The sequence below is a fragment of the Vigna unguiculata genome, chromosome 3 (genome assembly GCF_004118075.2).
Source record: "Vigna unguiculata cultivar IT97K-499-35 chromosome 3, ASM411807v1, whole genome shotgun sequence".
Taxonomy (NCBI): domain Eukaryota; kingdom Viridiplantae; phylum Streptophyta; class Magnoliopsida; order Fabales; family Fabaceae; genus Vigna; species Vigna unguiculata.
The window spans coordinates 45,417,087-45,438,555 of record NC_040281.1 but is presented as its reverse complement, the minus strand read 5'-3'; the positions used below and the strand labels follow the sequence as shown (position 1 = coordinate 45,438,555).

The 21,469-nt window shown below is 27.4% G+C and overlaps 1 protein-coding gene across 1 annotated transcript; it reads left to right on the top strand.

Moving 5' to 3' along the window:
* The first annotated feature begins 16,110 nt into the window (after nucleotides 1–16,110).
* Nucleotides 16,111–19,674, top strand: LOC114178782 (heat shock factor protein HSF24-like). Its single transcript, XM_028064873.1, has 2 exons — nucleotides 16,111–16,741; nucleotides 18,822–19,674. The coding sequence occupies exons 1-2, from the start codon at nucleotides 16,538–16,540 to the stop codon at nucleotides 19,455–19,457; spliced, it is 840 nt and encodes a 279-aa protein (XP_027920674.1). The 5' UTR covers nucleotides 16,111–16,537; the 3' UTR covers nucleotides 19,458–19,674.
* The last annotated feature ends 1,795 nt before the right edge of the window (nucleotides 19,675–21,469 follow it).

Genomic DNA, 21,469 nt, shown 5'->3' with positions numbered 1-21,469 from the left:
TAACCAAGTTTGTACGATATTAAGATGTTTTATCCATTAATGCTAAAAAAAATTCATAAATACTGTTCACCATTTAAATGATCAAATGTACTAGTAACAATGATCTCATTGCCCTATAATAACATTTATATATGAATATGAAAATTCTTTATCGAATCTATGCTTGATTAAATTTTAAGTTATAAGAAATTTAGATATTTTTAAAATGATTTATGGATTTTTTTTTTAAATCTTGCAATCAATTATAATAACATTGTTATTACTTTATTCATATGTCACATGATATTTTTTTTAATTTTAAAAAAAGTTTATAAACTAATTTTTAATTTTAAAATAGTTTGTGGTACTGCAAGTGTCTCTCCATAAGATAAAAAGTGTGATAAATGGTATATTGATTTTCTACAGGTTCTAACACATTTTCTTATTGTAATTTGAAAATTATGAATTAATGACTAAAATATTTTTTATTTGTTAATGTAAGTAAGATATTTTATGTATAAGTTTAGATTTATTGATAAGGTAGTCAAAATCGAGATTTAAATCGTAAGATCTACGATTTTATATAATATTTATAAGTTAGATTTCACGCATCTAAACATCTAAATATATATAAAAGATAATTTAATTTTAAATTTTCATTCTTACCTGTGTTTTCATTCTATTTCGTTCAATTAAAAATTAATATAATTATTATTAAAATTTATTTTCTAATTAAAAATTAATATAATTAAAATTTTATTTTTTGAGATGTGAACGAAACTAAAGTGAAGTGCATTTGAGATGGAAACAACATAAAATTTGTGAAAATATAATTTAACATATACTAAATTAGTAATTATTCATATGTATGTTTCCATTTGTATTTAGATTAATTTTATAAACTTTTAAGTATCGATAAGAGATTAATTTTATTTTCTTAAAAGTGTGTTTGGTTATATATATATTCAATGGTGGACCATGCATATGACCATAGGAGTCATGGTTTTCCAAAGTTCTTAATTTTAATTTTTACATATATTTATATAATTTTAAAATTTATATTTATATGTTATTATATTATTTTGATTAAGTTATATATATATATATATATATATATTATTTATATATTAAGCTATTTATATAATTTTTAAAAATAAAATAAAAACTAATTGCATGGACCTTGGTTAATAAATGATTAAGGTTTTGCATTTGATCATAAAGTTTTTGACAGCAAACCATTAATAAAGTATAAAAGTAAAAAGGAAAACAGATTGAGAAATAGAGATTAGAGAACAGAGATATCGAATAACTCACACACAAGATCTCCTATTTTATGTATATGTAGTTTCCATTCTCTTATCAATATAAGAAAACTACTCTATTATAGAAGAGAAACGTTTAGGAATTATGATTCTCACAATTATATTATTAGAAGAGTTTAAGAACTTACCTGGATCCATTGCAAAGTTCTCTTAATCAGTGTTTTCCCTTCTCTTACTTCTCTTTAATGGCTTCTTGATGATATAGAATTACCAAGTACAAAGTCTTCTCCCGTCAAAGTCATCTTTCTTTACGTTCTCTTGAAACGTAAAACTCTACCGCTTTTTTTTTTTCAGGAGGAACTGTCATTCTTTTTATTCTAGTATTTTAAAACTTTAATAAAATACTATAATACCCCTATGAAGTGAGAAGTGAGGGAATTAATTTAATAAGTCTAAAATAATCCCCATAACTTTAATAACTTATATTCTAATAATCATCACATTAGAACCTTTACATTAAAGTTATTCTTTAAATTACATGAACCAAATATTAAATTAATATATAATTTAACACGTTAGATTTTTGATTCTCCCATTACTATATTTCTTCTAAATTAAGTTTTCCCTAAATTAGTATGAAAACTAGCTTGATTTAAGGTATTTTTTTTATGAAATTGACATAAATTCTAATTATATTTTTCTCACATTAGTATAACCTTACATCATAAAATGTTGGGATTTTATGTTTTACCCTGCATACAATGAATTAGTTGAATAATCTTGAATTGGAATAGAAATTAGAACACCTATTTTGCATGAATTCAATCAATTAGGAAAATAAAAAATTGAGAAGTGTGAATTGTGGTATGAAAATGGTTTATGTAAAAAAAAAATTAGTAAATTATATATAAAAAATCTAAATTGGCACCTCTAGATTTTTTGCCAACTTCCGCCAATGATATTATATATTATGTTTGTATGAAAAAAAAAAGTAAAAGCTATGATTTGTGTTAAGATCTCATGTTTTGCGATTATATGAACCCTTCTCCATCTTAAGCATAATCTCAATTTTAACTACCTTGCTTATGGTGATTGAATAAGAAAACGTTATTCTTCGTGAGTATACTTGTAATGAATGAAAAACATTGAGTTTGTTCTCCAATTAACTTTGGGTTTGACACAAAAGGAGAATGAATAAGAAAGGAATATGACTAAATTTAATAGATAGAGCATTACTCTCCATAAATGGAACATTTACAATAAACTTATATGAACCCTTCCAGATCCTAAGCATAATCTCAATTTTAATTACCTTGCTTGTGCCGTTTGAATAACAAAACGTTATTCTTTGTGAGTATACTTGTAATGAATGGAAAACATTGAGTTTGCTCTCCAATTAACTTTGGGTTTGACACAAAAGGAAAGTGAATAAGAAAGGAATATGACTAAATTTAATAGATATGGAGCATTACTCTCCATAAATGGCGCATTTACAATAAACCTATAAAAATGTATTTACAATAAAATAAAATAAAAGTGTAGAGAATCAATAGAAAAATATAATGATTTTAGATGAATAAATTATTTTTTATAAGAATTCAATTGAAAAAAACATGTTTTTGGTATATTTAATAGTCTTACATTGTTTACAATTAAAGACAATAGCATTTTAAATATGTTTTCCTCCCCTAATCCTCTAAGATATCTTTTATAAACAAAAATATGATAAAACTATCGAGTTTTAGAGTGAACAATGCTCTGGAAGTAGTGATTAATCATACCAATGTTATCTTACTTCAGGTTGGAATTAAAAAGTGGATTTTAAGTTCAACCCACTCCTTACAAAATCAGTTTGTAAGGTGAGGTTTGTACTAATTTTTATTTTATAAAATTATTTTATCTCTAGTTGATCTAACGCACCCCTCATGCTGAGGCACATATATCTCAAGTGTGAACTAAACATTATTGGATAGTCCAATAATGGCCAATAGAGGGTGGCGTGATAGCTACAACAAACAGAAAATCTCGTTAAGGTAGGTTTCAAATGACTTTAAAACTATCTTAAGAAGCTTTAACTTTGGGCTCAACCTTACAAAACCAAGAAGTAAGACTTGCACTCAGTTATATATTATGAATTCGTCTTATCTTTAGTTAATATGAGATCGCCAACATGGAACACTTGTCAAAGTTTAAGCAACTTTAAAACTTATTAATGATTTTTAAATAAAAATTGTAAGTTTCTCTTCTTCTTTTTTCCTTTATAAGCTTTATAGAGAAAAACAAATTTTCCTATAAAAGAAATACTTAAGAAAATTATGAGCATTATAAGAAAGGTTTTAGAATATGCCTCGTATAATTAATTTATCACCTTTTCTAAAATGTTAACCATAAAAGAGACTTGGCTATGGTGTGAAGAAAGGATACTACAAGAAAATTGTGTATTACCGACGATACAATTTGTTGGTAATAATGAAAATTCGTTGGTAATTTGAATTTTTTTGATAGATTATTGATGATCATAAATCTATCAGTAAAGTGTTTGTTGATAAATTTTATCGATGAGTCCCGAAATTTGTCGATAATTACCGATGACCACAAATTCGTTAGTGATTAATGATAGATTTTGACCATCATTAAAAGTTACAATTAGGTTCTTCTTCTCCCTCTTCTTCATCTTCATTTTCCTTTTTTCTCTCTTCTTCTTCCTTCCCTCCTCCTCGTTGTGCGTCCATTGTTGCCATCGTCGTCGCCTTCATTACCACCACCTCTAACTCATCTTCATCCTCCTCTTCCTCCTCCTTTTTCTCCTCCTCTTCTCTTCTTCCTCATCCTCATCCTTCACTATTTGTCATCGTTGTGCCTCCGCGTTGCTATTGTGCCACCACATTGTTGTAGTGATTCCACTCCATAATTGCAATCGGCTCCAACTTTTTTCCTCTTCTTCTTCCTCCTTCTCTTATTCTCATTTGCTTCTCACCTATCTCCCCTTAGTATATCAAATATATCATCAAACTTGGCAAAAAATTTCTCATTCAATTTAACAACAAAAAGTCTATCAATAATAAGAGTTACAAGTTACATCTGGAATTGGTTGTCAAATCAGTTATTGAAAAAAATATTTGTCGGTAATACAAATTATAAATTACTAAATGATTTTATCAAAAGATTTACTAATAGATTCATTATCTATAAAAATATTCAATAATAATTTAAATTCTAAAATTGATTGATAAATTTGAACTTTTCGATAAATTTATTTTTGTCGGTAAAATCCTATCGATAATAATAGGAATTCTTGTAGTGGGACAGCACTCAAGTACAACTTATAAAAGGTTTGGTATGTCATTAATGATCGGAATATTTTGTTGGAGCAATGGGTAAGGTGGGTTCTTCACTTTACTAAATTACGACTGTATAGAATATTTTTGACAGTTGATAAAATGTTTTGTCAAAGTATTAATGGTATAACTTTATTTTGGTAAGCTGGTTAAGTTAAAGAATCGTGCTAAATATTTTATAATAGAATGCATTACATAATTAGTTTTGCATATAAAGAAAGAAGAGCATGAGTGGTAGCATTCAGTCTTAATCTAACACGCACGTACGTCTCACTCCTTCTCTCGCTCTCCTTCTTCCTCTCTCTACATAAATATTTAATTGATATAAAAATTAATATAGAATGTCCAAATATTAAATATTAGTATTTATTGAGTTGTCCCACAACTAATTTTAATTGACGATATTTATATCAGAAAGTTATAATAAATATGTAATGTTCTAAACATAACAAAACAAAAGGTAGCATATACATTAAATCTCAATTCTCATTTTACGTAACAAAAAGGTGTCTTTATTTATCAACAAAATAATATAAACATATATACAACAAGTTTAAGCAAACAACATGGTGATTCATATTCTTCTTCTTCTTCTCTTATATTATAATTAATATCAAATCATAAACTAGTTCTATCCAAAGTCGTCAATCATGTCTCTAAATATAAATGACGAGTAATTACTTATGAAAGATTTGCATTTAGTTCAAATTCAGAGATTAACATCTTTCGTAATTTTTTGTTTACTTAACAATCTAGCTTATTTTATTGAGGATTTTATCTAACAATCTTCTATACCAAGGTGATTTCTTATGCATTTCTTGTTGTATCGATGTTTCTTCATGCCAACATAATGTAAAAAACTTTTATTGAAATCTTATTGAATCTCTTAATTTTATACACACACAAAAATCAACAACTCTTGTACCTCCCTGGTTACTACCTAAGTATGGTGGTATATGATATTTCAATGCAAACCATACAGAAAATATGAATAACATATTCAATATTCAACCAATAGCAATTAACACATTTTTGGACAAAGAATGTTAAAAATGATATACACAAAAATGCTGAGGAAAATCATATTTAATTTTATTCAATTCATTCTTTAACTTTATACAATTTTGTTTAGTGAATTACATTTCGCTAACTGAATTCAAATAATTAAATTTATCTAACTCTCAAGTTGAAAACTAATTAGAAATTTGGTAAAGCGCTAATTAAGTAATTTATGTTAAGAACAAATTCCTTAAATTTTTAGATAAAATCTCTTGAATGGTTTTTCCATCCACTAAATGAATTATGCAGAATAATTTTTTTTCTTTACATAATTTCCACATTGAATAAATTTGTCTCACAAATCAAGTTAACTTATCTTCCTTTATAAACACTTGTCTTCGAAACTCAAGGATTCAGGACATAAAAAGATTAGGAACTACGCTTAAAAGCTCTAAACTATTAGAAAACACCAAAAACATCAATATCAAATGATCTTGATAAGACTATATCTCCTCATCTGACAAAAACTTGTAAAGTTTCATAATATCTACATAATCCTACAAAAACTAGAAAAGAAATATATTAAAAAGCATAATTGAACTTACTCTATTAACCATTATGATCGGTGAAAATTATTTGTTTACTTTGTCACCACTTTTCTAGTGAAATTTGTTAAAAACATAATAAGAAACGGCTCGTAATAAAAACTTACAGATAAGATATCATAAAAAATGAAAAATTCTAGAAAAGAGATTTAAGAAATGCATTGCTTAAAAAGATACAAAGACAATATAATATTTAATATATTTATCCATTTGCAATTATTACCATTCTTAAAATAAATAAAAAATAGACAAATGCTTATGAGAATGGGTCATGACTAGAGGGGAATTTACTCCTATATAATGGCTTTAAATCTGTTCTTGAAATCATTACTTTGACTATTTCCTTCTATGTTCACGTTCGGAAAATGAAATGTGTTAACTTGTTGACCGATCTTTTCTTTTACATTAATTATGGTCCAATCTTAAGATTTTATTTATTGAGAGCTTAATTATTATTTTTTTAATCTAATATATCTTTATGTTAGAAGTAAAAATTACTTTTGTACTATATGGCTCATCGGCAGATCAGCTAAGCAGACTAAGGTCAAGCGGCCGCAGGCCGCCCACTACAAGCGAATCTCACATTGGACACTGAGGCGACTAGACCATTGGAGTCTCAACTCTGAACACACCAAATCGGCTACTCGTCGGTCAAACGGATTAAACACTCCCTTCGCCTTCATTTTCAATTACATTTTGTCTCCACCTTCATGGAGATCCTCACCTATAAGGACACCCATCAGGCCGAACGACCCTCGGTCGGTCGGCCAAACCAAAACCTGGACCAATCAGTTAGACATTAATTAAGATAAAGCAAGTCAGTAATCAAAATTAAAAAGCAGTTGGGCCATGATTAAGGAACCTTAATCATAGGCCCACATCGGGAAACTATAAATAGGGGCCTAAGGTAAGTTGGTGAGAATCTTTAATTTGCATTTATTATAGCAGTTACAATTATCTACCGATCGACCTTAACTGACTTAAGCATCAGAGCCTTTAGACCGGTACACCAATCGCCCGCCTGACCGATCTAGTAAGAAGGAAGATTGTGTTGAACGGAGGATACGACGAGTTACTTGAGGAGAACACATAGAGAGGATTAAAGGGTAACTTAAGTGTTGACTGTAGATGCTTGGTCCCTACACCCAAAACAACTTTGTAATGTATTGAGTTCTTTTCAAGGAATTGATCGTTTGTTAGTCAAATCTTCATATGCAAGTAGAAATAATACGTGACTCCACATTAATATGTGGAGAGAGTAGAGAGTTTTATCTAGTTATCACATTTTGATCCAAAGGAATAAGTAAAAAGGATCTTGAGATCTAATTGGAGTTAATGCACATTTGGATATATGTGGTTTTCAAAGGGATAAAGTATAAGAAATAGTGTAAAAAATCACAAATGAAAGTTTCATAGATATGGATATTAAAAAATTTTGGCTGTTAAGTGTGAAAGAATTTTTATAGGAGTTGACATGTTTGAAATTATTTGGTAACAGCTGAATGGCTGCAAAATTGACTATACCACATTCATCTGCATGTATTTCGATAGATACAATATTTTAGACAGAACTGACCAGTGGCTGCAAAATTTGATGCATACAATACTTTGATTGATGAATACCTCGTAGATATTTTGTCTTTTTTTATGGCCACCAACGACCACAAAGTTCGAATTCTACAACACTCACGTGTGGTTTCATTTAAACAGGTTTTCATATCATATATATTTATTAAAGAGCTTCTATTGTAAGTTTATTTGAATTTGAATTAGTTCGAGAATAATAATACTATATTTGAATTATATATATATATATATATATATATATATATATATATATATATTATGTGTATGTATTGAGTTAGATTGCCTCTATTATTTATATCTCGTCATATTTTTCTAATATCAATATTTTACTTTTGTTTGTGTAAAGGAAATTTCATTGATTGAAAATATGAAAACATTTTGAAAAGTTATAGATGAAATCCATTTACGCTTATTAAATAAAAGTCAAGTACATGATAAAATTCCAAAATTAAACCTTGCGACGAATTAAAAGTCAAAATAAATTCAACTTTACTTACGTATAGAATAAAAATTAATAAATTTAGAATTTGAAAATTAAAAATTAAACCCGTAGAAATAAAATGATGTTTATTTCAAAAAAATAGCTTTTTAATATACTTAATAATTTAAAACTGTTTGCATAATGTTTTAAACACTCATATTCCTAATAATGCCCTAGAGTGTGAAATTCCAGATTGAAAACGATTTCCCTGAAAAACACATGTCATTTTCACTTTCTAGATCATTGACTTCTCTAAACATTTGATAGGTTGCTTTCACATTCTTCCAATTAAGGTTTTGATCCGTGCTTGTCTTAGCTGTGAATAAGAAATACATAGGCTCTTTTCAGATACATTTTTATTCTTAATAAAATACAAGAGTTTTTTTTTTTGGATATTATTATTGAATTATTATTTTGTTTACCTGAAAAATACGTAAATTTTAATCTTGATCATCGTAAAATATATTTTTAAATTTCATTCTTTGAGTGTCTGAAATCATTATTCATGTTAAAATAAATAAATAACGTACATGTTAAATATATAGTTTTTAAAAAAAATATCATATATTAATATGGTGGATATCTGATACTTTGAATAATGTTGGTCACCTTTCGTTAAATATATTAATAGTTAATAAAGTCACTGAAAACAAAATTTTCGTGTCACTTACGGTTAGGAGTCAAAGGAGAATATTGGGGAACCAAAATTAAAATTTACTTATTTAAAAACAATTAAAATTGTTTATTTAAATACCTTTCTTTTATCAATATGTAAATAGATGTTTAATATCATCGAACACATAAATCGACCTATATAAATAATTTAATTTAAATAATAATTTCAAGATCACTTAAAATATATTGTATTGAATATTTACAACAACAAAAATCTTAATAGCACATAAATTATTCAATCTGATTAAAAAAATTGCGTTCCACCAACGACTTATTATTTATTATTTATACTCGATCCCTCTTCAGTAAAATATATGATTTTAACTTGGTACATAAGAAGTGTTGTTGAAAGGAAGAATTAACAACTTATCGAGACACATAATTTTAAAATTAAAAGAAGTTAAATATTAAAAATATATTTGTTCTGTAATTCTGTTATTAATATAATCATCATGTAAATGCAACAGTTTTTTCCAAAGAGTAGTTCATAAAGAATGTCCTTTATTCAAAACATTGTACAACAGTTTAGAAGTCTTTGTCGAGCATAAGATGATTCAAAGCATTAGACCGGTTCAAGTAGAGCATAAATGACAAACAAAAGTATAGAAGATTTTGCCATGTAGAAAATATTGCATATGAATATTTTATTCATTTTTCAAAGTACATGCAAATGATTTTCTATTCGTTTATTAAATTATAAAAATGTATAATTAAAATAAGGGATACCGATATAGTTTTTATAGCTTTATCATTAACATATATATATATATATATATATATATATATATATATATATAGTCTTATTTCACTTTATAATATATTCAAATTTATAAATGTCGAAAAAATACTTTTGATTGTGTAAGATAAAGATATCACATGAGAAGTTTTTACGTATATAGATTGGATGCGTCAAGATTTTATTCATTATGTTTGTTAGAATGCAATAAATTGCCTCTTCATTACTATTTAATATAAAAATAATAATAATAATCTTAGTTCAAGTGATCAATATATATATATATATATATAACTAAGATAATGTTGACACGGAATCATTATGTTTAACACCACCATTATTTACCATGTATCATTACTTGGTTTTATCAAAATATGCATTAAGTTCTAAATAAATTAATGTTTATTTTATTTTTATGTTATTATGTTCTTATGAGCACCAAATGATTTAACATTACATTGATTAAAATTAATGGTGGTCAGATGAGTCTTTAGCATTGCAATTAAATTATATAATGGTGGTCAAATGAGCCTTTTGTATGTGAATACTAACATTTTGATTAAATTAATTAATACATTCAATGAATATGACTTTTATAATATGATGAAAAATAATATTATACTATATTTCATAAATATAATAATTAATATTATATATTAAAATATTACTCTTATATATATATATATATATATATATATATATATATATAATTTTAATTTGAAATATATTTATGAAATAATTAGTAAAAATAAATCATTTTTAAACATGCGATTAAATTTCCATAATTCATATTGATTTGTTTAAAATAATAACTGAAATTAAAGTATAAATTAAGAATATTTGTCTATGTGGAGGGACAAATTAATAGTTTGATTAAAGGGGTAAAGATAAGCATGTAAAAAAAAATTGTACCGCTGGTTACGGAAGATAAAATTAGGTAAGAAATTGGTTACGGAAGATAAAATTAGGTAAGAAATTGATATTCGTAATTAATAAGTACGAGTATTTTTTATACTTGTATGTTAACAAGACGGGTAGAGGTATTATAGTATTCGTATCCGTAAATACTCACCTATACTCGCTATACTCTAATTTAAATTTTAAAAAAATAAACATGATTAAAACATTAACACATTGATTTTTAATGGGTTATTTTTATCAATTAGTTTTAAAAATTCTCCATTTCTTTATAAACTCTCATTCAACATTATTTAAATAAGTTATTTGCACTTTGTTTGAAATTTATGAATGTTATACAATGTGTTTTTATTTGATTTTATGGTTAAAATATGTTGTTCAATATTAAATTTTTCTTTTGAAAATACACGTGGGTACACGTGAATATTCAAAAAATATACGGAGTACTTACATAACGGATACCCACACGGATATGAGTACGGGTACAAGACAGAAGCGAGTAAGGTACAGAGGAGCTACTACATGTACCCTACCCGCGTCGTTAACATCCCTAAATAAAATTTTTTGAAGGAAGTGTATATTAATATGATATTTATATAATGATAATATATATATATATATATATATATATATATATATATAATATCACAAATAAAAAAATATATATTATATTTAATTAAAGTTTAATTCATTTAATAAATTTGAGTATTTTTTATTGAGTTCTTATTAAAAACAATTTAGTATATCAAGTAAAAAATATATATTTTTCAAGTAAGAGTATGTGATTTAAATTTATTTTTGTTAATGAGTGACATGATTATTATTTTGTGTTTTTTTTGTCATTTTACTTAATTATATTTATGTGTTAAAAATATGAGGTTTTGTAGTTAATATAAAATATTATTGTAGTTAACGTAAAATGACAAAGAGCATTTATTATTTTAATTGAAAATATGTTTGATATCGACATTGTCATATTCTTCAATAACTTTAATGTTTTTATTATTTACACCGGTACCATCATCATTACCATTTATAACAATCAAGGGACTGTCGTTGTTACTATCATTGATGTAGATTAGAGTTATCCCACATGTTCGCATTGAAAACATTAAAAGTTATTTATAATTTTATATTAATCACACTATCATTTTATTAACATGTTGGAGATCCAACATAGATTATAAGTAAAAAATATAGTATATAAGTGGACATAAATCTTCTATTACTAACATTACACAAAATTGCCAGGTTAACGAATTTTTATTTTCATCAACAAAATAGAATTTATCGACAAATTTTAGAATTTTAATTATTAAAAAAACCATGAGTGATAACTCTCTCTATAAATTAAAATATTTATTATTGATGGCTAAATTTTGTTGATAATTTAATTTTTTTACAGACAATTTTCATTGGTAAACTTTGTTTGATAAAATGGGTGCTAAATTTTTCACTTTAAAGTTTGACCATTTTGTGGTAAATTTTGTCAGTAATTAAGTTTTTTAGAATTTGTCAATAATAGATTTTTTTAATCCATTAGTAAATATGTTGGTAATTAAAATTTTTGAAAATTAATCAGTAATTGAATATATTTCAAAATTCATTGATAGTTACATTTTTCAAAAATATATTGATAATTTTATTGGCGAAATGGACACCAAATTTATCATCCAGAAGAAATAATAGTTATAGTTTAATTAAAGATAAGTGAGAAGAAGGAAAAAAGAAGTGAAGAAGAACAAAAGAAGGGGGAGGACGACAAGGATGAGGAAGCGATAGTGACAAATGTGTGTTGTCTTAGGAATTCAAGTGTGACTCTAAGTCCCATATTGATTAAAAATGAAAAAGTAAAGCACTATATAAGAATAAAGACCCATAAATTCATTACCTTAAGGATGATTTCATCAATATTTCTTTTTGGACTGTGAGTTACTTTAGATTTGGGTTGGAATTCACATTTAAATAGTGGGAGCAAACCTCTCCCTACTAAAATAATTTAATAAGAATGAGTTACAATTTCACTTATTAACATATAAAAACAAATAATCAAGATGATCGCATAAAATAACAGTAAAATCATCAAGTCAATGGTGAAAAATCAATTAAAACAACATATCAACAAAATTTTATAAAAACTTATTTAAAAATATTTAAATTTTAAGAGACTTAAAATTTATTTTCTTTTTATGATGCATCTACCAATAAAGATTCACAAATACTATATAACTATCAATCAGGGAAAAAAATAATAATAAAGTTTCTCTCACCATTTTACCGCAAGAGCATCAAGCTCACCTCCTTGTGTTGCAACCTTCCATAACAATAACAAATAATTACACAAAACTGTAAAAGATAAGATGTTAAATTATCTAGAGAGGGGGAGTTTCAGGGAAATAACAACTTTGAATGAAACATAAGACTTAAATTATTGTGTGTGAACATAGAAATTATTGTCACCATTAAAGACTTTTGCATAGGAAACACACCACACGATATTCCATTCTTCCTTAAATTATCTCCATCCAATGTATGTTGCCAAAAATGTAATTGGATTTGTTTGATGAAACTATGTTAAGACCAACTCATTCATAACAATGTTTGCACACCAAGTAGCTTTACCATAGAACAATATAACACGAATAAAAAGCTTTAGTCTTTTTCATACAAAATGGGGATAACATCCACATTCATTCTTTCCAGTTGATTTCTTTTTAGAAACTATTTATAAAAAAATGTTTTCGTATGAAAAAAAAAAAAAAAAAACTGTTTTGGGGTAGTTTTTTTATTCCGTGTTACCTTGTATATATATTTATTTGAATATTTATTCCCTTCTACCCACCTTTCCCTTTTACTCCACCCCTCATGTATGAGGTTGTTTTTATCTTTTGACAAATTTCTCTGTCTCTATATTTTAACCATTTCTCAATAATGATTAATTGAAAAAAAAAAGTGTATTAGTGTTGGTATTATTACTTTTATTGGCTTAGTTATGGTTTTGCTTTGATGGTCAATTCTATTATTGTTGGGCGGTCACAAGGGCCAGAAAGGTCTAAATAGAAGAGGATGAGAAAGAAAGAACTAGAAATTGAAGAAATGGGAGTTGCATAATAGAAGATAATTATATTGATAACATAATAATATTGATAACGATGAAATAAGCAATTGATAAATGAAATGGAAAGTGGTAGGTGGGATCGATGGAAGAAAAAGTCACCTTACCCACTTCGATAAGCTTCTTACTCTTTCCCATTCTTCTTGGTCTCTTCTCTTGTATTAGGAAAAGTAAAATAAAAGAATCTATCACACGTCCACACATTATAAAAATCAATACACATTGCACGCTCTTCTTTTTCCACCAAAGAAAAAGGTTTTCCAAACTAAGGAAAAGAAAGATACTCCTAGTTTCTTTTCACAAACACAAACTAACACTTGAAGAAAAACATCACCACAATACTTGCCAAAACCCTGTGCCCTTCATGGTTTTTTCAGGCAGGTTGAGCCTCATAATTATTCTGCATTAATAGCTATATATACTACTTGGGATATTAACTTTTTTTTTAACTTTTTTATAATATTTCAACCATGATCTTTTGAAACATTTATAAGAAATCTCTCTATCGTGAAACTATTTTTCAAAATATAAAGTAATGGATACATGTTTAATAATAAGTTATTACACGGTAAGTGTTCTTAAATAATCGGATAATTTTTGATAATCTTGGTTTTACGTTTCTTCTGAATTTGAAACTTTTGTTGTTGTCTTGATTATTATTTTTCTTTAGATGTGTACGGTCTTTTTATACTCTCAGTGTGAAAAGTTCCAAATAATTAGATATAATACAATTTCATAATATATAAATAGGTGTAAACTTTATTTTAAAGATTAATTTTATAGGATTGAGTTAAACTTAAAATCTATTTCCTAACATATCAGAGTTGTGTTTGTTGGACATATAGTTCTACTCTACCCGCTATAAAACCACACATTAATTTCTAGTATGGGAGAGAATATATTATAAGTTTCAAATTGACTAAAAATAAGATAATTTTATAATATATAAGTAAATACAAATCTTATCTTAATAGTTGATTATATTTAAAGTTAGATTTAATTCTTAATTAATGTATTAAATGTTATCAAGCTACCTTTTCAGTAGTAACATATTTATATTACTCATAATGAATTTTTAACTTTTTTTAATCCAACTCAATTACTCTGTAATCGGTCATTACATTTTCTAATCAGGTTTAGAAACCTAATCATGTTATTACGAGGATTGTCTGTTTTGGTATTCGACTCTTTCGGTCCATTGTTGAAAATAAAATGTGTTTACTGCATGATACTCCGGGTCCTTTCAATCTGAATGATATTTTTTTTTTACGATGGTTTTGAATTTATAAAAGCAAATTTAGTCATAGTAGGTTTTGAAAAACTAGAGAAGAAGATGGAAATTCCCTGTAGAATGGATTAGTATTGACCGTCGCCACCAATCCTAACTGTATTAAGATGATAATAATTAATGATAACTTTATTTTTATTATTATTATTATTATTGAGGAAGTAATTATATAAAAAAACTAAGTTGTACATGTTAAATTTTGTTTGTGATAAAAAATAATAATAAATGTTCAAGGAATGCGGATGAGGATTGTTGACAAATCATGAAGTTGGTTGTTTTGTAGGATGTATAAAAGAATAATTAGTAATAACATTACTTTTTTAACAGCAGAAACTATAAAAAGTAGGACAACTTATTTAGAATCGATACATATTAATTATGATTATTGACTGACCCCATGTAGTTCTTTAATGTAAAGAAAATAATAATAAAAATAAACATTTTTTGAGGAAGTTATAATTTTAAAATATATAATTAACAACAGTTTGAAAATAAAACATTTTATTTAGAATATATAAATTTTACAAAACATTTAATATAAAAGCCAACAGTTTAAATTAGTTGTAACCTAAAAGAGTTTGCACCCAATGAAAAAGAATCCAGATTTTCTTTTTCCAAAAAAAAAAAAAACGTACGTAAAAAGGGTGGATTGGAAAGATGGAAGTATTCTTCAAAAGCGACTGCCAACATTATACGAGAAAATAGGCTAAGTATGTGCTAAAGCACTGTATTATTTAATCACAAGCACATAAAAAATAATTTTTACTCATAAAATTAAATGCAAATATAAAAACTATAAAAATTTATCAAAAAATATATTTAAATGATTTTTTGTATAAAACATATAAAAGAAATAATGAAATGGATTATGAGGACGGAAACTATGTATTAAAAATAAAAAATTGAAAGAAATGTTGAACAAAGATGTTGATTAGGTGCAGTCAAATAGGGTGGGGCCAAGAATCCTTGAAAGTGGGTTCGTTTTATTTCGTCTGGTCTCGTCGCTGTGATTAATTTTAGACTTGAGTGCCTCTAAAAATTTCTAGAACCCACGTCACTTGTGGCATTGCCTTGCATTTCTTTTCTTTTCCATCCTTCCCTATAATCCATATATATATATATATATTTATACACACGCAAGAGTCTCCTGCAAGAATCCAGAAACAATAACACCTCTGTTCACCTTTCCCTTCTTTCTCTCTCCTCTCTCTGGAACAACAAGTTATGGTATTTGTCATTCATTTCACACAACTGGTTCTGCTTTGGACCCATGGATTCTGATCGTCCCAGAAACTCTACCCTGTTTCACTCTCGCTTCTTTCTCTTCGGTTTCTATTGCTGGGACTGGGAGTTTCTAACCGCTCTCCTCCTATTTAGTTCCTCTTCCTAATTCTCCATCTTATTTTTCTGTCTTTTTTTATTTATTATTATTAGTACTATATCACCAGGTGATAATAAACCAAACAAAGGAGGCATAGCTTTTATTTTTATTTTTATTTTTATTTTCATTTTATAAAAAAGTTGTGAGGTAGGTGAAGGGTAGATCGGGAAGGAATGTCACAGCGTTCGACGCCAGCGCCGTTTTTGACGAAGACGTATTTGTTGGTGGACGACCCTGCCACCGACGACGTTATTTCCTGGAGCGAAACGGGAAACACTTTTGTCGTTTGGAAACAAGCCGATTTCGCTAAGGATTTGCTTCCCAAATACTTCAAACACAACAATTTCTCCAGCTTCGTTCGCCAACTCAACACCTATGTAAGTCTCTCTCTCTTTAACTCTTCTTCTGTCGTCTACCCTTGAACAAATTATTACACAGTTAGCACCATAACCTTTTTCTTAGGGTCTTAATTCTAGACGATTGTGGAAACCAATTTTGGTGCATTTCATCATATTTGCGTAACGGATTCGGAGTGGAATAAATTAACAACGCATGATGCTTTTTTTCCTGTGGTGTGATTTGATTAATTTGGTTGGTTATTTAAATGAATAAAAGCCTGGGATTGGAATCTTGTGTGGAAGTTTCAACCCGAGGATCATTTTGGCGTATATCGAATACAAAAAAGTGTGCTGTAAATTAATATGGAGGTTCGGTTGCTTTGAATTTGTCTCTTGATTGTTGAAGCATCGTTGTTAGATTAGATCAGTGTTTTTAAAGTATTTTTCCACACCGAATATTCTGTTTCGTGGAAGATTACTACTACACATGCGGTAGGATTTGAAGAGGAGATTTATGTGTGGTAGAAGGCACGTGATGCTTTGTGCTTTAGATCTTTTCTGTTAGGTGGCCTAATTTCCCATCCAAGGCCTTAAAGTGCTTTTCGGTTATTTTCAAACTTCAAAGAAAATATAGTAGAAACATCGAAAGTGTAATTACGGAAAGTCAAAATAAATAAATAAATGATGGAACTGAATAAGATAAAGACACTCTTTTCTATGAGATTGAACAAAGTGATTATAGAGAAAGAAATGTTGGTTGCCGAGGTGAAATATATTGTTATATATAAATTAATATACAAGAATTTCATTTAGGTTTATAATTATTTTTTAAGAAAAAATGTGTCAATAATTATTTGTATCTGACATCAAACTCTTGGTCTTATCTTCTGAAAAAATACCTTCCATATATAATGCATGGATATGATTATTACTGTTAAATTGCTTTTAATATGAGGTTGATTTTGGTGATAATTATTTCAAAGGTAAAATAATGGTTGGTAAAAGATAAACTCTATTATATCATGAAGGGATGATATAGAAAGTGGGGTTGGTGGCTGAAATCCTTTATAATTTTAAGTTTTGTTGAATGAAAATTGTAGTTGCCACTTGCGTTTGTTTAAGTGTAAAATTAATTAAATAGTGGCGACAGTAGTTGCGCAGCCACTGTATAAACCGATCCGATTATTCTAGGATGTGGGCTAATGGCGAATTGCGCGGATCATGTTTTATTTATTTTTCCCTCTTTTCCTTAATTTCTTTCATTTTTCACTGTTTTTTAACTGGAAAAAAAGTTCATTATTTTCATTGCGGGGTGGAATGAACAGGCTGATGTAGACCGAAAATAAAATTACTTTTGGTTATGTTAGACTCATTAAAAGTTAAAAAATATATTTCAATGAACAAATTTGGTTTTTTCAAAATTTTAATTTACTTTAATTAAAACATTTCTCCAAAAAAATATAGAAATAAGTAATACATGTGTTTTCAGATGTTATGTCTTACAGATGAATTATTTAAAAAGAAGATTTTTTAATTTTTGATAATTTTTTTTTACAATCTGAGGTGTTATTTTTTAGGTGTTATTTTTTAATTGATTTTCTATTTTTTTATCTTTAATATTTTAAAATTATTTAAGAGATGATATCTCATAATAAGAAGAGAATGTTGTAAGAAGAAATTTGTTAAAATTTAGTAGTCAAAATATTATTTTTTTTAAAAAATCATTAATTGAAGTTCAAATGAGTATAAGACTTTTCTAGCATATTTTTCAAACATACATTGTATTTATTCTTATTTAATTTAAAATTTTGAGTATTAAAGTTTAATGTGCATTTATTTTTTTTCGTTTTGTCACTCATTAATGAATTTTGTTTTCTTATGCTTCTGGTAATGTTTTTACTAAGAAAAAAAATATTTTTCGTCAATATATTATTAAAAACTTATTTTTAATAATATGTAAGTTTATATCTATGGTACTCAACATTTAGTATATACATTGTTAAAGTGTAACGGTTAGTTAAGGTGGAATTGCATAAAGTGGGTCTTGCACTATTAGTTCGATTTTTAACAAATTATAAATTTGTCGCTGAAGATACGTTTGTGTGTTTTTTTACTTCAGGGGTTCCGAAAGATCGTTCCCGACAAATGGGAATTCGCCAACGAGTGTTTCAAGCGAGGGCAGAAGGAGCTCCTCGCCGAGATCAAGCGGCGGAAGACGGTGATGCAATCTCCGGCAACCGGAAAATCCGGCGGAGGGAACATCTCAGCGTCGCACTCCGGCGGCGGCGACGACATGGGTTCGACGTCGACGGGGTCGGTGGAGGGTGCAACGACGATCCAGTGCGCGGATTTATCGGGCGAGAATGAAAAACTGAAGAAGGACAACGAGAAATTGAGCGGCGAGCTGGCGCGTGCGAAGAAGCAGTGCAACGAACTGGTGTCGTTTTTGAAGGAGTCACTGAACGTGTGCCCGGATGTGATCAACCGCATCATTCGGCAAGGAACGTGTGGGTCCAGCGACGATGCGGTGCGTTTTGAATGTATTCGTGATGATGATGACGAAAATGCGGTAGGTGGGTGTGAACCCAAAGTGGATGATGAGAGCGGTGGAGAAAGTTTGAAACTGTTCGGTGTTTGGTTGAAGGGCCAAAATGGAAATGAAAAAGAAAAATTGAAGATTGGTAGTAACTGCCGCAAGAGAGGGCGCGATGACCCTATTGGTGGCAGTGCGAAGGAGCTGAAAACCCTTGTGTAGGACACATCATAAGGTTGCTCTGCTTGCTATTTTAAGACATTATAGTGAGATCTAGAATCCTCTCTCTTGGTCATCATGGAACATGTATGGCTTTTCCGTTGTTTTTTAGTTTTTTAATATATAAAATGGCAGTTGTTAATTCATGGCATCTTATACTCTGGCTTTTGGTGGTGCAGTAAAGTATACTAATAATGTGTATAAACATTAATTCGTATGATTCGATTTAAATGCTTCTTGTTTGTTTTGAATGGTACTATTAATTAAGATATTTGACATTGATGGTACCAGAAGCAGATCATTGCGTGGGACAGGCTATAGTAGCATAGCATGCTAGTGTTTCGTTACTTGACTCCGGTAATAATTATAATAATTATGATTCTCTCTCAAGAAATACTTCCGATATTCATATATGTTTTCTATAACCAAAATTTCTGAACTTAATTCCTTCCTACTGCTTTCTTTTTGTGATATAATAACATTTTGGAAAATAAAAGGAGATTTTCATTAGGAGGTTTGTGTGATCATTGTCAATCATAATAACGAGTGGATGAGAGGTGGGTTGAAACATTCATTTTTTTTTAAATTAAATTAAATATAGGAAGAATGTCTACTTTTATATTACGTAAGAATGTTGGTTAAATATATATAATTTTTGTGTTTTATGATGAAATATTTTGTTAAAAGTCTTCTTAATAGACCATATTTATATTTATTTTTTCATTAAACACTAAACTGTTTATGTTTAATTTCTTTTAATAATGGATTAACCTATTTCATAATGATATAACACTTTAACACTAATATATATATATATATATATATATATATTAATAATAATGATTAAATATATTATTTTTTAATATATTATTTTAGTTACTTTTTTTTTTTTTAAGATCCGTGGATAAAATGATTATAAACTAAAACATCAATTATAATGTATAAATCAATGCTATAAAGAATGCTATAAAGAATTACCTAGAAGCGAAGATAATAAATAGATCATTCATTAACACAGATGCTGATACTCGTTAGCTTTAATTGAACAATATTATACAAGCAGAAAAATGTTTAAGAAATTTTTTTTATTATATTGTTAAAACTTATTAAATAAAGTATCTCACATTGCTAATTTATTGACTATAATATCAAATACTATTAGAAAAATGAACTAAGACATATAATCAAGGCAATATGTATACCTATATCACAACAAATATGATCAAATGCACGAATTCTATTTTGAAGGAAACATGTGCCTTACTTATTTAAGTTCTTGTCAAGACAAATCTTCAGAACAACAAAATCATAGTTTGTTCAATGAGGATTTAAGAAAAATTACATTTATAAGCAAATAATTAGTATTATAAAGATATTATTCTCTTACTCATAAAAAGTTAATATCAATGAGCTATGAATCATGTCAAAAAGTATATCTAAACAAATTTAAGTTTGATGTTTTCGAGATAGTGACTTCCTATCTTGATTGAAAATTAATGTCATATCTAATAACATTAAATGAATGACGGTACGATTGTGAAGAGTTTCAAACTCTGACTTATCTTCACATTATCGTTATTTATTCTTGTCATTTATAACTAATGACATTTATCGACCTATTATACAACTTAAATATTTATAAAACTTATTAAATTTAATTTCATCAAGTTCAAAATAAGAATTATTTATTTACTCATACAAGATTCAATTTCATACATGGATCAATACAACATAAACAATCAAAATGATAATTACTAATTGTATCTACAACCAAATAGGTAGATTAATTAAAAGATCTTATTATTAGAACAAAAATCATTAACATTTGTCTATATAAACAATTAAATATCTTTTGTATTATTTACGTCACTTTATTACAATATTTTTAATTTCATCATAACTTCCTTAATTTCTTCCTTTTTCCTTTTATGCATTTATCTTCTTATTTAATTTAAAAACGTCTCAAACCAAGAACATTATTAGGTATTAAAGGGTATTTTAATTATTAGGTATTA